Genomic DNA, 19,393 nt, shown 5'->3' on the forward strand with positions numbered 1-19,393 from the left:
TCCTCCCATAATAGAAGGCATCTTACTGGGAGCTATAATGATTTTAGAAAAGCAAAGGACACTATCCTGGGCCAAATGTAGTACAAAGTGTACAGATGTGGAAGGAGAAACATCAAACACATGGAATAAATACTCACAAATATCCTGTAAGCCCTGAAAGCTTTCCCTGGGATTTCCTGTCCCTTTCCTGTGTCTGCCACTGGGACAGAGAGACAATTCTGCCTCTTCACAGACTTCACTCATGCTGGAAACAAACAGTCAGCTAGGCATGCGAGGATTTCCTGAACCATGGAAATGTGTTTTTGACAATTTTATCTTACCACTCTTTAATCTTCTATTTTATATCTTCCCTTTATACTACAAAGCCTTTAAAGAGAAATGCTGTTCAGTAGATAAACAAGTGGCCACAGTTTTCAGAAAGAGTAAGTGTTTATTGTTAGCGACTGTGAGAAACAAGCATGGGGCCGTCCGCTAGCAAGGTCATGATTTGAATGATTTGAAACAAAGCCTCTTGGCACCAAGCACAGTGGCAGAGACAAGCTGGCCATTCTGCAGGACACGTAAATGGGAAGTTTTCAGTTAGGACCAGGTGGGACATTGAAGGGGCTGTTTAATCTACACAGAATAGGAGACGGAGTGGAAGATGGGGAGAGAGAAAGGAAGGCAGCGAGCAGACACGGGGAGAAAGAGAGCTTGCGATCCCCTCATTTAGTCAGCGGCCTTGGGTCCTTACCACAGGCTGACTTGTTTGCTGACTCAGAGGGACGGGGCCTTGCTGTACGCAGAGAGGAAAGGGTGGCATGATGTCGGCAGATTAACACAGTTATGGTGGTTTTGTCACTAGAAGTGTGTCTTTCTGAGAGAGGGCAATAATGTTTATAGAGACTAGAGAATTACAGGGGAGAAATGCTAAGTTAACTGGATTACTCTGGTGGTTGCAAGAATGATCTAAAATTAGGGAAAAATGTTTCTTCATTATTGAGGACCTAGATGTGTTTAGTGATGAAGAATTTGTGAGTCTCCCTGAAATATTATCAAAATGTACTTTCATGTGATTTTTAAATTTTAGATGTGTATAATTCACTGTGCGTCCTGTATAGCATGTTGCTAGTTTTCTCTTTGTATTCTATTCACTTTATGCTTTTTAGAAAAGCAAAAAAAATTCTTTTTGCTTAGCTTTTCTTTTACATTTGATTGTTTGTTTTTATTTCCAATGCCAGGATGGATCCCAGGGTTTCATGTATGCTAGGCAAGTTCTCCACCACTGAGCTGTATCCACAGATCTACAATCTACAGTGAATAGTTTTTCTTTTGGAACACATTGTTCCTACAGGATGAAGGATAAGAACTCTATTTCTACCCATTAAGCTGTCAAAGGCAGAGATCCAAGTAGTGAGGCTCCCGGGCTTGGGCATGTGCACAAGCCAAGTGCTTGGGTTTGGAGACACTGGCTTTGTAGAAGGCAAGCCTGCTGTCTGCCTTTTCTTGTATGTCATTGGAAGGTAGGGAGCAGCTGACATTTTCCCACCTAGATTAAAGAATGGTAAAAAGAATGTGACTTAGGAGGGCCAGGGTGAAGGCAGTGACCGAGTATGGACTGTATCTGTTTCATTTAACAATGTTTCTCCCTGGGTAGTAATGCACTGTCTGTTAGATTAAAGTATGAGCTGGAACAGTGGTTCCTCAATATAGTTTATGTCTATAGAGAAAACGCCCTCACTGACCATTGTTCCAGTGGTTGGCCATGGCAGTGAAGAGTGTCTTGTTGAAACTCTACTGTGTTAAGGGAAGGCGGTGCCATCATTTTCACCTCCACAGAGCTGTGATTGTGAGGGCAGGGTGCTTTACGGGAAGAGCTGTCTGTCCTTAGGTTGGCAGCAGAGGGCTGTGATGAACTGACACCTGACTTATATCTGAGGGAAGTGAAGGCAGGACCCATTGCCCAGCCTGAGCTGAGGGACCTGGGCTTTCCTAGTCTGGGGCAGTGAAGTCAGAAGGTCAGTCCTACCCAGTGCTATGACAGACTGCATGGAGTTTAGATTCCACTCCAAGTGCAGTGAGAAACTGGGAATGTTTGAGCAAGAGCTACTGTCTAGGTTTGTTTGTTTGTTTGTTTGTTTGTTTGTTTGTTTGTTTTTCAAGTATTTTGTGGACACTGTAGTGGAGGAAGGAAAGAAGCAGAGACATACAGTTGGGGATGGTGTTGGCAGTCTGCTAAGAGACCACTCTCTTAGTTAGGGATTCTACGGCTGTGATAAAACACCTGACCAAAACAGTTTGAGGAGGAAAGGGTTTATTTCAACTTAGAGTTCTACCCCATAGTCCATCACTAAGGGAAGTCAAGGCAAGAAGTCAAACAGAGCAGAAACCTGGAGCAGGAGCCTTAAGGGGGTCTGCTTTCTGGCTTGCCCCTCGCGACTTGTTCAGCCTGCTTTCTTATAGAACCCAGTACCTCCTGCTCAGGGCTAACTACAAGAGGTTGGGTCTTGCACATCAATCACTAACCAAGAAAATGTCCTACAGTCTAGCTTCGTCAGAACATTTTATCAACTGATGTTTTCTTCTTAAATGACTCCAGCTTGAATCAAGTTAACATAGTAACTGTCCAACATAACCACCATGGCTGGGACTATGGTGGAAGTGGGAGGCAATGACAAATGGTAATGGGGATCCAGGACAACAGGATTTGTCAACGCTTATGGAATGCAAATGGAGCAAGATGGTTCCCACTGAGCAGCTGGAGGGACAGTTGTACCAGATGCCACAATAGGAGTGTAGACAGGAAGCACCAAGACTGAACCCAAGGTCATCACACGGTTAGAGGTAGGAAAGAGGTTGACAGCAACAGAGGAGACTGAGAAGGAGCAGGGCTTGACTGTGTAAGGTTCACACAGGGTTTCCTCAAGGAAGGGGGACGTGAGTAGCCTTTTGTTTCAGGCCTTGCCAACATGGGACGTTAGATGGAAACTGAGATCTATTAAATTTGGCAAGTGGATCTTTAGCCAGCTAGTCCAGTTCTAGTTAAATGTGGGCACAAAGCCCGGCTAGTGCGGGTGGCGAGAGAACAGGGTCCGAGCAGTCCTTTTGAGGAACGGAAGGGGATCAGAGAAATGAGGTGATAGCCACAGGTCTTGTAGGGTCAAGGGAAAGACTTCAAAACTGAAATAGATTCCAAGCATACTATTAAGTGAGAATGATCCAAAAGAACGAACAATGATGTGCAGAAAGTGATGGCTGTCTTGTGAGAGTGACATTTTTATGTTGTAAGAGAATTGGTAGAAACAGTGACTGGTGAGGAGTCGGCCTAGGCAGCAGCAGATCTGCCTAGCCACTCAAACTGTGGATGGGCACAGATCCCATAAGGGACAGGTCAGTTTGGTGCTGAGAAAAGTGAAGTAGCATTGTTCCATCTACTTGTGTGCGTGTGCGTGCGTGTGCGTGTGTGTGAAGGTCAGAAGTCAATCTCAGGTGGTGTTCCTTCTCTTACTCCTCTGAAGCCCCCCTCTTAGGCCTGCCTGGCTGGCAGCGACCACTGTGGATCCACCTGTCTCTGTCCTCTGCCCCAGCACTAGGATTAGGAGTCTGCCACCCAGCACCTGGTTTTGGGTTCCATGTTCTAGGAATGGGACTCAGGTGCTCGTGCTTACACAAGCAAACCCTTTACCAACTGAACTATCTCTCCAGCCCGGATTTCATCTTTGTTTATTCCTGGATCCCACATTGTTCAATTTAAAATGATGAATGATTATGAAGTATTGTGGGTAAAGGAGGAGTTTCTAAAATTTGACGAGTTTGTTTTTTTTCCAATTCCATACTTAGTGTCAAACGTATTCACTGGTTAATACTCCTCCAATAGCGGTGATGTGTTTGATTAAGGAAGGGTACAGTTCATCTAGAACGGACGTAAAATTAACAGAAATGTAACATTAAGATGTGGTCCCATCCCAAAATTGAACTCTGCCTACAAAGGGAATTCTTAACTAAGTTTGCTTATCATTCTCACTTGAGTTGAGCATTATTGAAACAAGAAATGCTTCCTGAGTTTCTACTGATATCTGGCATAGAGAAGTAATAGCTATTTCTCAGCATGCTTTAATACATAGGATTATTTTTGCTAATCATCACCCCTAGGCCTGCAAGTATTATGAAGTGTTCAGTGAGAATCTAGGGTGGGGCCCAGTTGTAGGGCACTTGCTACTCAGATAGCATGCCTGGTGCTTCACTCATCAACAGTGGGAGGAAGCGCTGAGTGTTAACTGTGTGAGAGAAGCTCTGCCTAGTCATCTGCTTAGTCACAGTCAGACCTGCTGCCAGCCTCTGGCTCGCTCCCTTGCATCTTGAGCAGCAGGACCTTCAGGAGGTTTCTTTTCCTAGACACTGACAGTTGACTGAGTCGTGCTGCCCAGCCTTCCCCATCTCCATAACAGTTACCATGTCAACCACATTTTAACACAGAACTTTCCTAGCTAAAATGGACTGTGGTTCAACAGGTTTTATGGATGGCTCTTTTTTCTTGTAGGAAATATTGAACCCGGGAGCCTCGTGGCAATCCACAAATGATAGCTTGTGTTTCTACAGCCTTCCTTTTGCTCTTTTGCATAGGGGTGGCTAATGTGGTGCATGTTCGTATATATGGAGATTAACATACACTCATCCATGTGGAAAAGATCAGGCTCATATATAGCCCTCACGGTTTCTCATTGCCCTGAGACTTGGCTAGCCTGGCTTGCCAGTGAGCGGCAGTGATCACCTGACTCTCCACCCCAGAGTCGGGATTGTAAGCGTGTCTCCATGCTCAGCTCCAAGTATTGGGTGTTGAATGTAGGTGATCATGTTTGTAAGTTAAGCACTTTACCAGCTAAGCTATATGCCCAGCCTTATTTAGTAAGAAAAAATACTTTTGTGCCTATTTTTTTAATCAAGATTTAGATGTTGTGCATAAATATTCTCAGAACCAAATAAATGGCGTATTAGAGAATTTAGCCTGGCCCTCCATGCAAAAGGATTCTTTGAGCTGTGCTTGTAGACTGTTTATACATATACACCCCAGTAAAGGATGGAGAAGACCACAAGACCCTCATCTGACTACTCTCTCCTACCTGTTGCATGTAACTCTGGTGTGATTACTGTGGCCTCTTGGAGGGATAAGTTTATAGGTCAGAAAAGATTAGGAGAGGAGAGCTCCGTCTATACAGCTCTTGAGACCTTCATCCTTGTGTGTAAAACCTTTAGGGGACGAGTTCCCACACCCCTGTATCTACATTTATTAGGAAGCCCAACAAATTCCTTGGTTCTTCAGAGCGAACTTTCATGGAATTGTGCCCCAGTTTGCCACTGGGACCATAGGAGACAGGGTAGACATTACTTACTCTCCCCCGGAGGAATTTTTGTAGCAGTCACAAAATTATATCACACTGACAGATTTTTGTATCACAGTGTATTTTTACTCTGACTCCAAAGACACTGAGAGGGTTTATATGTTCTGAAGGAAAGTCACATTTAAGGAAGTCATTTTCTTAGGTAAAAAAGTAGCACTTTTTGTAGCATAAAATTATTTTTAAAGATGCCAACTCCTTTTGTAAGGACATAAAGCCAGTCTAGTGAAATCATGCCAAACTCACGGTGAATTTTACCCTACTTGAGCTGAATGTCTAGTGCCCCAGAGAATGTTGTAGCTCATTTTAACATTTTAGATGTGACCTTTTGCATATACAAGTTTCCCAGAGCTATAACCAGATGATGATGATAGGTCTGTGTCTCAGGAATGGAAAGTAAAAAGGTTCTACCTGCTTGGTGTGGACCTTATTCTATGTCTTCCAGAAATATAAACGTAATACTAAATTTTATGAGCAAGAAATGAAAGTTTTCTACAGAGAGCCCTCAAGTAGAATGTAGCATGGTATTGAAATGTCGCCTGGCAATCCCTATAGAAAAAAATCTGTCTTTTAATGACTAACGTCTTAAAGTAGACTATCCCTTGAACTATTAGTGTGGTGATCAGAACCCATTTAACTGCTTTTAATTTGTCATTTAAAAATGTAGATAGAGTTGGGAGATAGCTTAGCAGTAAAAGCTCTTGCCACCAAAGCTACTACCTGAGTCCAGTCCCTAGGACCCATATGGTGGAAGGAGACAACAGACCCCTTCTAGATAGATTTTAGTATGTGCTTCACCGCTCTTCAGCTGTGCTGACCTGTGATGGCAGTACTAGAACTCCCTGGCAAAATGTTGGGGGAGAGTCATAAAATTGAGGAAATGAAAATACCAGGGTAGTTTGCCATTTAGCCCAGGAAACCTATCCCAGGAGAGGCCTAGATGATGATATTACCTTCTCTAGAGGCCCTCGCTGTTGGTGGGAATGCTGATCCCATCAGGCAGCTCATGCTGCCTTGCCTTCCTGTGTTCCAGTGGGCAAATGCAGGAGGTTTCTTTGGAACTGGGCTGCCTACTGTTAGCAGCATGGTAGGGATAGAAAATGCCATTCAATACATGGGACACCCAGTGTCTGAAGTAAGGCAAAATGATCAGCCAAGCCTACAGATGAAGGGTCTCTCTCCCCACAGGTTCTCCAGTGATAATAGACAGAGCATGGTTTTCCAGGAGTAAGATAGACACAAAGCCAATGAGAGGAGTAACTGATCAACTTGCAGAACATTAGAGCAAAGTCCAGAGTTGGTGAACATGCTTTAGTTGTCTGGTTAATTGGAAAATCTCGGTTCTTCACCTAAACATCATATCTATGTGAGTTTGCAGACCCCAGAAGCCCTTGCTTTGGAGAGAGAGAGTGAATGCCTTGTTAAAATTCTCTTGCAGCACTCTATGGAAATATTCCTCCAATGGGAGCTGTTGCAGCCTGACATGGGAGCTTAACTTCATTCAGAAGCTCCAGAAATGACATTGTTAATGATGTCACTACATAAATTTCATGAGGTTGACAAATTTAAGAATAAGGAGGTTAGAGATAAAAACAGATTTGTAGAACAGGACCATACCATACTTGCCAGTTTTGTTTAAATGTAAAATTTAATTTTTTGTGAATTTTGATGGAAAATAAAAGAAATTGAAACATCATTGAAGTTTAGAAAGCTATTTCTTCATATAAAGGATGAGTTCTTAGGATGTTAAAAGAGTGCTGATTATGACACATCAAGTTTACGGTGCTTTAAATTTTTTTGAGGACATTAGATATTTCCTACTACAGAACCTCAAGTGAACTTGTGGAGAATTCTTTGCTGCGTCCGTCAGTCTGCCATCTATGGACTTACCTGTCCATTGTTGAGGTCTGTAATGTATACATATGATAATATATGTTCTGTGACCCTTCCTGCAGTTAGAGAGAGAGCAGTTTCATTGCAGTTTGGGTGTGATGAGATCTCGTCATTGAACATCTTTGCAAGAGCTCACAGTGTGCTCACTTTGTGGCTGGCCCAGCAATCACAGTATGTAAAGGGTGGCTTCTCTGGGCACCACGCTCTCCGACTGTCATCCCCCGCAAAGCTTTGTGTGCAGTTTCACATTGCCTTTACCTCTAAACATTACTTTGAGCTTGTCTACTCCTCTCACAGTTTCTCAAACCTTACCTGCCGCTCTTACTGTATGGTTTGGTCTGAGGTCGCCATGTTTGCGTTAGCGATAACCCAGAGCTGTTCTTCTCAGTTGTGATTCATTTTCCTTGCTGTGCAGTGTGCACTTCTGAGATCTGAGTTTATTTCAGGGAAGTCTTCAGTTTTCATACCTGCACACTGCATAGTTTCTCTCTTTCCACTTTCTCTCCTCCCACTCTTCCCTGCACCTTTGCCATGATTTTCTGTGGCCCTTCGTGTCCTGGTGGGATTTTTCATCGGTGCCGCTCACTGCTGCTTCTAATTTACATTAGTTTCCTGGTGGGTTTGTCTGACCTGTACTTAATTTTTTCCGTATCTTCTGGGTTTTGAGTTCTTCTTTCATTCTACTCATCCTCTTGTTAAACTTTCCCCATAGCTGTTCTTGACTTACAAGGTATATTTTCTCCTTAAGCATGAAGGGCCTTCTTTTCTCTTTTTGTTTTATTTGTTTGATCTTTGCTAAATTCTTTTATTTTTTCATTTATAAGTACTTAATTTTATTATTTTTACATAGGTGTCTGTGTTAATGTATGTCATGTGTGGATGGTGGTGTCCCATGGAAGCCAGGAGAGCATGTGAAATTCCCTGCACTGAAGACAGAAGAGCTTGTGAGCCACACTTATGCAGGCTGAGATGGAACCCAGGTCTTGTGGAGGAGCAGGGAGAGCTCTTAACCATGAATCATGCTTTAACTCTCATTTTATAGATGTCCAAACATGTTTTTAGCTGTCCCATGCCTCTTAGGAATTTGAAACTTTCTTAGCTCTTCATGGGGACTGCTTTGGCCAGTCTTTGTCACTGCGCATCCTATGCCCCTTTGCATATACAAAGGCCTGGACCTCCCCATCGCCCTTGACTCAGAGTCTCACTGACCTCTCAGAGTTTAGCCATGTGGATGTTATCTGATTTTACAACATGGGTATTTCCACAATCTAACTCCTCACTTACATTAATTCTTAGACTTTGTTGCTCCACCCAAAGTGTCCATGAGTCCAAGACAAGAAAGACGCTGCTTAATGCTTCTCTGAGCACTGTGCTCCTGAGTAAAGGACCACACTAAAACAGTGAAGGACCACTCTTTCCCATTCGATTGATACGAAAGGACCAGGGTTTAGCCAAGGTTCGGTTTCTAACACAGTTCCACCTCAGCGGTGTTCTTCGTGATTCTAAATATTATCTTCAAAATATCCCCAGAACATTTGGGCTTTTCCTGTGGACTCTGCATTTATCTGGAGAAGACAGGAAAATCTGACAGTGAAGAAACCTAGGCTGAATCCAGAAGAGGCTTAGAACATTTAGAAGTAAGCTGCATAGTCTGTAAGTGAGCGGACAGGCCTCGGCTCTTGCATTTACTAGGATTCACTAACCTAGATAGTTATTCCTTAAGAAGACTCACTGGGAAAAATATTATACTAACAATTCATTAGCATCTATTTTTACAGTTGAAATTCTAGTAATTCTTTTCTTGTTTGTTTTTTTAAGTGATGAAACACATTTGACCAATGCAGAATAATTGAACAGGCTATCAGAACCCTTCTGATCACTGAGGTTAGAAAGGCGTTGAGGTTATATGGGAGCAGACCGTCACTAGACTGTAGACGAATTCAGCAACGTCATCCTGAGACAGTAGTGTTTCATGGCAATCTTCTCCATCCTCTGCCTCCGGACTTTTTTTCAGCCTCTCTTCTGCCCCAGGCCTCAGGGGTGGGAATGTAGGGATGACACGGTTGTCTTATTCAAGACTAGGTATTGTTTAGTTACTCTTCTCGAACTCTAATGGCATGTAAGTTTTAACTGCCACCCTCTACAAAACGCTCCCTGTTTCAGACCAAAGTTGCATCAGTCTATGGTATAAACATTTAGATGGCTGTCTGACTGCACGTTCAATCAGGGAGACTATAGCAGTGTGTTGCTTCCTTGGGCTCATGCCCTCAACAACTGTAGCTTTTGGCTTGATCTGTAGTATAAAGTGTGTATATTCCTGCCCATGGAAAACACAGACAGACAGACAGACAGACAGACACACGCGCGCGCGCACACACACACACACACACACACACACACACACACACACAGCAGCCTGCATGTACAAAGCTAGCCCTCCAACTTTTCATCCTGAACAGAGAGGTACCTATGGAGTTGCCTAGCTCCTGGGGAGCAATCGACTACAAATGGTTGCTGAAGGAAGTGATATCATTTTCTCTAATGCAGCCACTGGGGAACTAGGTGGGAAGAAGACAATGTTCAGAAGGAAGGGAATGGAGCATACCTGAGTAATGGGGTGAACATAATCACAATATATTGTATATATGTATGAAGCTTATACAATAAAGGGACATAAACAGTTGGACGTCATTCATTACTAGTGGCCTTATGCTGTTTCTTGGCATGTCCTTTCAAGGGAATATTCTATAATTCTTCCAGTGTAGCCTCAGGTTATTTGGTTATTAATAAATATTTTGCTTTCTATCAATTTTAAGTCATACCCATTTTCCCAATTTTTAAGTTTTCAAAGACCCTAGTAGAATGTTCTATGCCTCCCTCTACTTCTCCTTAGTGTAAAACATGCTTAAATAATTTTGATTAATTTTTTTTTCTTTTCTTTCTTCAGAGCTGGGGACCGAACCCAGAGCCTTACTCTTGCTAGGCAAGCGCTCTACCACTGAGCTAAATCCCCAACCCCTTGATTAATGTTTTAAACTTTACTATAACGATACTTGATACTATAACACTGAGTAGAAGTAATGATGTGTCGAAGAACTAAAGACATTCTAGTTCAATAATTAATACAGTTAGCTGCCGAAAATCGGCTCTAATAATGCTCACTTTTTAATTTCCCTCTTCTGTTGGGATTAATATTATCGTTGTGTAAATCACAGAATAAAACATACATTTATTTTAAATAATAAAAGACTTTTCTTTACTACCTGGTGTACTGGTATATATTGTGAATAAATGCATACTATTTTTTCTCTTTACTGGTACATTGGAATAATATAGGGACAAACACCCAAATTTTAAGTAAATTGACTAGAATACATCTGATGCAAAATGTGTTTTCTATGTTATTTATGTAGTGTTGTAACATAGGCATAAGTGGGTATGTTCAAGAATTAGCATACATTTCTTCTAACTAGTATAACACAATTATGAAGAATTATAAATTTATTATTGGTTTCCCAACTCTAAAGTCACAATAAAAATATTTTAAAACATATGTTATAATCTAAAAGCAAACTTGATTTATTTTTTGATTCTTATTTGCAATTAGGGAATGAAAGTTTTAAAATTCATAGAGAGATTACTTCTGAGGTTTAGTGTCGTGTGCATTCCTGGAGAAATGGCTGCTATAGCTTTAAGATAAGGTAGTCTGGTGATTCATTGCAGGAAACAAGATCGATTTGGAGCAGACTCCTACTGTTAGCTTTTTTGAAGATGGATTCTCACGCTGAAAATAACACAACATATTCTAAATAACAGCCCCCCACCCTGAAATCCACCAAAACTGAAGAAAAATCCAAGTGACTGTTCTTAGCAGCTGTGTGGCCTGCAGTTCACTGGGGAAGCTGGCTTCCTGCAGTCCCTATTCATCACCTGCTTCAAAGACAGCCTGGCTGGCTATAGTTTGCAGGCCAGGTAGGGTGCCATTGTGCACAGTCTGGGAGGATTAGTATCAAAGCTGCGGCAACCAGGCCCTTGGTCTCAGGCTGCCATTCAGTCTAGCAGGGAGAGGCTAAGACTGGCCAAGGTCACAGTCTCCAGTGTGGAGTGGACTGGGAAAGGACCCTGAGAATAGAACGCTTTTTATGAAATGATGGCGCAGGCTCGCGGCACAGCAGGTGCCCTTCTGGAAGACATAACATCTGTTTATGTTGGTGTACCGTGGCTGACAACGAGATAATAGAGCTTTGAAGTTTATCATTTTATTTTTAAGAGACAACTGTATATACAATAATCCAGATGCGCATTTAGCTCAGATCTTTTATTGGGAAATCATAAAGGGAACTGATCGACTTAATTGTTGCTTTTTACATTGTATATATTCAAGCAGAAAGCAAGGCGTACTGACTATTAACCGTTTACAACCATTGCTGATCAGTAACACCCAGTTCTTGGGGAGGAAATACCTACTATTCAACAGAAATTGTTTTCAATGTTCAGACATCAGTGTCAACAGATTGCACAGGATTTCCTGAATATGCCACGTATCTTGGATATTAGTTGTTTTAGATAAAATGCTCCCCATCAATTGAATGTTTTAAGGGTGAGGTAATAATGACGCAAAAATAAAAATTTCAACTTGGACAAATTAGAGAAAAATTAAGCTGTACATGAGTTGTCATGACGACAAGGATGTTCTGTTGATGAACTGTCCTCCTCATTGTCCAATCAGATAGTAGAGCTGAAGCTGGAGCATGAACAGGAGAAGACGCACCTATTACAGCAGCATAACGCAGAGAAGGATAGCCTAGTCCGAGACCATGAACGGGAAGTTGAAAACCTGGAGAATCAGCTTCGCGCTGCCAATATGGAGCACGAAAATCAAATTCAAGAGTCCAAGAAACGAGACGCACAGGTAATTATCAATAATATTTATTAAAACGGGTGTCTATCTTAAAAAGTCATCAGCGTTTCATGTTTTCTTATTCTTCTTGATGCACGCTGTTTGATCATTTGCAAAACTGACATATAAATGTGATTTTTGTTCTCCCCGCCCCACCCCCGTTTGGAGGATGAATAAGGGCTTTAACTACAGAAACCACAGGTAGCCAGATTAAAAATCCCATGGCGCGCTATAACTTGGTCCCCTTATAATCTTGTCTCAGTTCCTTTCATGATTTTTTTTAAAGGTATGCCCCTTACCCCTCCCCTCAGCCTTAGAAAATCCCTAAGAAATATATTAGCCTCACCCTGGCGTTTTGTTTTAATCTCTGAAGGCAATCAAGTAGCTGCTTTAATATTCGCCTCTCCTTCCTATTGTTGTTTTTCTCCATGATTTCCTCCATGATTTCCTCTCTGTTCGATTACCTTATTTGGATGGTAATTGATAAAAATGACTCCAGAGAAGTGCTCTTTCCCATCAGGTCTGGCTTTTTCCTGCACACACACACACATGCCTCCTAGCCCCCATCTCTGTAGTCCCTGTTGGAAGCCATTTGGCAGAATAACCTCCAGCTGTGGTAGCATTTGACTCTTCAAACTTATGGATGAAATGTGCAGTGTCAGCATGGAGAATTATCTTTATAAATTTCAGATGAAAAAATCTTATTGGGTATGTATCTTTGTGGTACAATACATTCTTTAGGGTCTATATAATCAAGGGCCTTTAGTATATCCTCTTGAGCAGATTGCTGTGAAATTTTATTAAAGAAAAATTTAGGAGCAATTGACAACAATAGAAAGATAATTTTCTTTCCTAATAAAACCATATCATCTAGTAGGTCTAAAGACCTCTTTTGCCATTGAAATCCAAGCATGCTAACCACACTAGAGTTAAGCCCTGGTTATCCCTCCTTCTAAACTAATAGAATTTCCAAATGGCAAAATAAATCTTGTGTTTAAGCAATTCTGTAATTACCCAAACATCACAACATTTCTAATTAAAGAAGATGTTAAGTTTTGAGTGGAGAGCAGCTGGCGGTAAGGCAAAAATGGGAGTTGGTTCTTTTTCATTTGACCTTGGTTTGTCTTGTTTCAGAGAGTAATTGGTACAATAGGAGTATACATGATCAGATTTTCTGTCAATAATATACATTTTTCGGGAGCGTATGTTTCGATTGCTGTATGGTTATATGCCTACTAACAGGGGATTGTTATAATGCGCATGGTCCGAGACTAATCATGTGGTTTCTACAGCATTCGTTATATTTTTGCTATTAACCTCATTAGAACTTTTAGAAAATATATGCTGTTGTTTTTTTAATTTTTGGTCATTTGATTTTTTTAAAGACTATTTTCAAACTTACGTTCTCCTTCAGACATAATGTTAACCTTACCATTGTCCTCCCATGATAAGGGATATGAGGTCTGGGTCAGCATAAGATCTGTTTGCATAGAAAAATTGCATAATAGATACAATAAAATCCATTGGTTTGCTTAATTGCTGACTATTTTGATGCTGTGGTGGAAAGCCGACACACTAGAGACCAAATTTATAGGAAATCTTTCTGATTCTGCATATGCCGTATCTGCCATGTAGGGCGCGGTTCATCTGATCATAACAAAAGGGAAATTTCAGAACTATTATGTGTAATTCAACCATAGGAATGGTGCAATATGGCTGTTAACTGCGTTTATGCTCATCAGAGTGGTCACTGTGAAGACTCTGACCGTTGAGGCACTTTGCTTTAGGAGAAGTCACATACTTTGTGTTTTTCTTAAGCATTTTACTGATTGGGATTGCTGTCCTGGGAGAGCCAGTAAGCAGCGCAGACTTGGAGTCATTCATTCTTAAGCAAAGTGCAAAGACTTTGGTACACATTGTTACCTAGCTATGTTAGTATAGAATTTTAAAGAACTTTTACTAATAACCACATTTTTAAAAATCTTATCGTCTACCAAAATACTAAAAATGTGTCTGGATAGTGCTTTCCTGAGGATATTAACTCAGTATCCTTCAGGTAGCTCCTTAAGTTTTATATTATGTCTTTTTATGATTGTGGCCTAAAAATTTAATATATGATACCTTGGGGTTACTGAATTCCATTCACAAATTAAAAATACACAAAATGGCTTGATGTTTTTTAAAATAGAAAATAAAAAAACTCACCATGGTATTTAATGCAGAAAAAACCACATATATTTTAAATATTAGATTGTTTAATTTTTTTATTCCCAGAGAGACTTGGTTTTAAGCTAGCATTTGGGTCATCCAGTTTAGCATTGGAGGCCATTTTGTAGCAAGGACCCTTTGCAGTGTTTGGCTGGCAGAACACCACTGCAGTGTCTGTTTCGGACACCATGGCTTTGTTTGCCGCTCTCGTCCATCAGATCCCGAGACTGAAGGTGATGTTAAAGAATAAATCATTTCAGCTTTTTCCAAATAAGTAGTATATTATATACTGAAAGACAATCACGACTGCACAGTTATCCTTCTCTGCGTGAGCCTTGCCGGTTAGGGACATTCTTTTGGTGAATATGATTATAATTCTAACACATTACATTTTATCCTAGTAACTCCCCATTTCTGTATAAGGATATCAATTGTAATACATTGAAGGACAGTCAGTCACCACCCTCATCTTATTAGTTAATTATTCTGTGTGTAGGCATCATTTTTCATACTTTTTACAACAGATATATTATTATGTGATAATTATGCTTGCTAAAATGTACATCAAATTTTGTCACCCTTGTTTAACATGTTTAGTCTGAATTTGTCTAAGATCATGTTATAGAAAAACATCCAGATTGGTGGAAATCAACACCATGATTTATTCGAATATTTTTTGCTAACCAACACTCTTTTACTGAAATTAGAGAACAGTTTAATTGACTGAATCACATTTTAATATAAAGAAAATTTATAAGTATCATCTTACAAAGATTTTTCTAGTATGGTAGTTCTATATGCAATTATGACTTTGCTAAAGCAAAGTATTAGCACATAATGAATTCACAATGTTGACCTGGAAGAAAAATAAAACACACATTTCATTGACTTGTGGTTGTTGGTTGTCCATTTAGGGTGATGACCTTTTAGAGATGTCCTATCCTTGTCCCTGGTTGGCCTGAATGGGAAGTGTACGTGAATACCAAAAGGCAGTTTATGGAGCCTTAGCGACTCACCCCAGAGGTGGTGTTACCACCTTAGAAGGTCCATGTGACCTGTTTCAGGATAGACTGCTTGCTAAGTCAGGGGAACTGGCAACCTCTGTGAGCACCCTCAGGAGAAAGTTATTTAGCAATGCCTAAAAATACGTCAAACATGTCACTTACATGTGTACTATGGGTTTTGCATGACATTGGCATACTGAATGTTGTTAATTTCTTAAATGGACAATCGTGATTGTAATCATGATAAAACAACTTCTATGTAGTGAGTAGGTAAATCATCTTAATTTTGCTTTATTGATTACACAAAGAAGTTCTACCTATTATATTTTGACAGCATTACATTTTCTATTAATTTGCATGCATGGGCACAAGTATAAATTCCCGTTGATAATTTGGATATGTATACTGCAATGAATTAAGCATGAATATAACTCTTTGAACGTTTTTAAAGGGCTAATTGAACAATTTGTGTAACCTGGACCTTATTAGTTTGCCTACTTACTGACAGTCTTTGGACTTAGCCTTTTTCTATCAAAAAGTTTGACCTTTTAAAATATACATGCTACTTTCAAAAGTTGCTTATAGCAACATTTTAAAACAAATTCATACTTTATGATCAAAAATAATTGTTAAACCATAGATGATGTTAGTCACATTAGAAAATCTACACTTGTAAAAATTCTGTGGCTAAATGTAAGGTTCACCTGTGAGTGTGCTGGTAGCCACAGTAAAAAGGGAAAGAGGTTGAATACGTGATTCTATTCACAGTGAGAAAAGCCATCACTTTTCTCCCTAACTCTCATTTTGGTATAAATTTGTGATATGGGGCTGAGTATAAAACATGTTGGCATGTTTTTTGTAAATTTCATATTTTCCAATATCAGGTGCAGGAACATTGAATCTTTGAGCATTCACACAAAATGTAGTAGTATACTTCATATTAATGAGCACACAATTCATTGTGATTTTTTTTTTAGAATATAATTTTTTCAAATCAGAGAACAAAACTACTATGAGAGATCTAAGTTTAAGTCACTATAAATCATATGAAAGAACACTGAGTTACCAATCTACCATATTCTAATGATGTCATTTTATTGCTGCGCCTGAATTCTAATAAAATATCTTGAAGTAACAGTTTAAACCAGGCCGGGTTCAGAATTTAGCTAATTTCCAAATGCTTTTCTACCTTCCATTACATTCTGTTCTCTGAACTGACTGTGAAAAAATTATTATGTAGTAAAATCAAATGGTAGTCTATGCCAGGAATAAAAGATATTTTGTATCTATACTAAGTGATTGAAGTAGTGTTACATCACCAGTTTCTATTAATGTCATTTCCTGTATTCAAAAGCTTTTAATTCTTTGGGTCACACCAACCTCATTGGCTGGAAAACCCAAACTACGTGAGGCAGCTGCTGAACTGTCACCCTGCCTGCTCCCACCTCCTCCTCCTTGAGTGGCAGCCACTGCAGTGGCCGCCTGCTGCTCCAGCTATGTACACACCACACTCAGGTCTTCCGGACAGACCAGCTGCTTGTATAGGCAGGCAGAGTAGAGGAGAATTAAGTGGGTTTTAAGTGTTAAGAGGATTTTGCTGCAGTGCACAAAGTTTTTTCCAGGCAGTAGACGACTGGTTGGAAAGACTTTTTACATTTCATTTTCTTTGCAAAGGAAACATGACATTTAGGGAAGATAACTGATAAAAGCACACATTATAATGATCTGCTTTCTTTAGTTAAGCTCTGTCACTAACTGCTATATCCCTCTGTGCTTTCCTAACTACTACATTTTTTAAAAAGCCAGTGGGGAAAATTCCATATTATTCTAATACCATCCTGGATCATATAGATTTTTCCAAATGGAAGTGGTGAAAAAAAAATCCTCCTTATATTTTGCCATACATACACTGAGGGGAAAGTCTCATTTTATTTGTATCCAACAGTGGTTTCTTTTACAGTGATATCAATAATGTACTTACTATTTGTGTGTTCTATAAGTTAAAATGAATATCTATTAATATGATTTAATGTAGAAAAATATAAGTGAATGTCATTTCAATTAAAGACAAACCTTAATAATTTAAAAGATTTCTAGATTTCTTTTTCCATTATAATTCTAAAATTGTTCATGTTACAAAGTACAAATATACTGGTAACTAAACCATAGATAAGTCATCTTCATATTGATCATGGAAAAAGGAAGTTTAAAACACAATAATACAAGCTGAAACAAGGTGATTTATAGTGATTCATTCCTAGAAGAATTATACAGTGTATCTGTAGTTTTCTGCATATTTTTAAAATGGGTTAGTTACCATGGAAACCACATGCTATGATATGTGGTCCACTTTTAGATAAAGAATATTCATTTAAAGAGAAACCTTCTAAATAATAATGTATAAAGTATTCCTTTTGAATTAACAACCTGGTATCAACTAATAATGACTGCTTTTAAAATTATATTCTTTGTTCTCATTATATTTAATGGGTTTCTTTGGAAATATTAAAATTGCCCTTGAAAAAGAGTTAATTAAATGCTGGATACAGTTTAAATACAGATTAGAATGGGATCCCTCTGTAGTGACCAGAGGTCATTGAACCACATCGATTGTTCCACCACACACAAAGGCATTAGTCATAACTGATGTCTTAAGTATCCAATAAAAATATAATCAGGTTAGGTCAGCTAGAGATGACCAAATATCCATCATTTCATTTCATAAATAAGGTATGTGGAATTCAAGGACATCTTCTTGCCCAAGGGCACAGAACTAGCATATTAAGGCTTCTTACTCTTCACCCACTGTTTTGATCTTCTTTTATTGGTTATTTTACTTATTTACATTTCTAATTTTATCCCTCTTCGCAGTTTCCCCTCTTCAAACCCCTTCCCATCCCCCCACTCCCTGTTTCTATAAGGGTGCTCTCCCACCCACCTACTCCCACCTTACTGCCCTAGCATTCTCCTAAGCTTAGGCATCTAGTCTCCGCAGAACCAAGGGCCTCTCCTCCCACTGATTCCAGATAAGGTAATTCTCTGCTACATGAAGCTGGAGCCATGGGTCCCTTCATGTGTACTCTTTGGTTGGTAGTTTAGTCCCTGGGAACTCTGGGGTTGGGGGGGTCTTGTTGGTTGATATTGTTGTTCTTCCTATGAAGTTGCAAACCCCTTCAGCTCCTTCAGTCCTCCTAACTTCTTAATTGGTCCCCATGCTTAGTCAAATGGTTGGCTGTGAGCATCTGCATCTGTATTTGTCAGGCTCTAGCAGAGTCTCTCAGGGTTCAGCTGTACCAGGTTCCTGTCAGCAATCACTTCTTGGCATCAGCAATAGTGTCTGGGGTTGGTGGCTACATATGGGATGGATCCCTAGTTGGGGCAGTCTCTACATGGCCTTTCCTTCAGTCTCTGCTCCACACTTTTTTCCCTACATTTTTTTCTTCATTTGTCTTCCATTTTTTAATTTGGTATTTTCTTTATCTACATTTCATTTTTTTTCTAGTTCTTATTTTATTTTATTTTTTTCCATCTTTATGAACTTGGGTATTTCTTATTTACATTTCAAATGTTATTCCCTTTCCTGGTTTCTGGGCCAACATCCCCCTAACCCCTCCCCCTCCCCTTCTATATGGATGTTCCCCTCCCCATCCTCACCCCATTACCGCCCTCTCCCCAACAATCACATTCACTGGAGGTTCAGTCTTGGCAGGACCAAGGACTTTCCCTTCCACTGGTGCTCTTACTAGGATATTCATTGCTACCTATGAGGTCAGAGTCCAGGGTCAGTCCATGTATAGTCTTTGGGTAGTGGCTTAGTCCCTGGAAGCTCTGGTTGGTTGGCATTGTTGTTCATATGGGGTCTCGAGCCCCTTCAAGCTCTTCCAGTCCTTTCTCTGATTCCTTCAATGGGGATCCCGTTCTCAGTTCAGTGGTTTGCTGCTGGCATTCACCTCTGTATTTGCTGTATTCTGGGTGTGTCTCTCAGGAGAGATCTACATCCGGTTCCTGTCAGC

General features: G+C 40.1%; 1 protein-coding gene across 10 annotated transcripts in view; it reads left to right on the forward strand.

Annotated features, from left to right (window-relative positions):
- Positions 1 to 19,393, forward strand: part of Cep112 (centrosomal protein 112) — a 467,050-nt gene that overhangs the window by 212,402 nt on the left and 235,255 nt on the right. For all 10 annotated transcript variants that reach the window (XR_005489758.2, XM_063268762.1, XM_039085650.2 and 7 more), the window contains one exon: positions 11,998 to 12,180. Coding sequence is in view for 9 of the 10 variants with exons in the window: in XM_063268762.1 (XP_063124832.1) it covers positions 11,998 to 12,180 (183 nt within the window). In the remaining variant the exon portion in view is untranslated. The remainder of the gene's footprint in view (positions 1 to 11,997; positions 12,181 to 19,393) is intronic.

Source organism: Rattus norvegicus, chromosome 10 (genome assembly GCF_036323735.1).
Source record: "Rattus norvegicus strain BN/NHsdMcwi chromosome 10, GRCr8, whole genome shotgun sequence".
Classification (NCBI taxonomy): domain Eukaryota; kingdom Metazoa; phylum Chordata; class Mammalia; order Rodentia; family Muridae; genus Rattus; species Rattus norvegicus.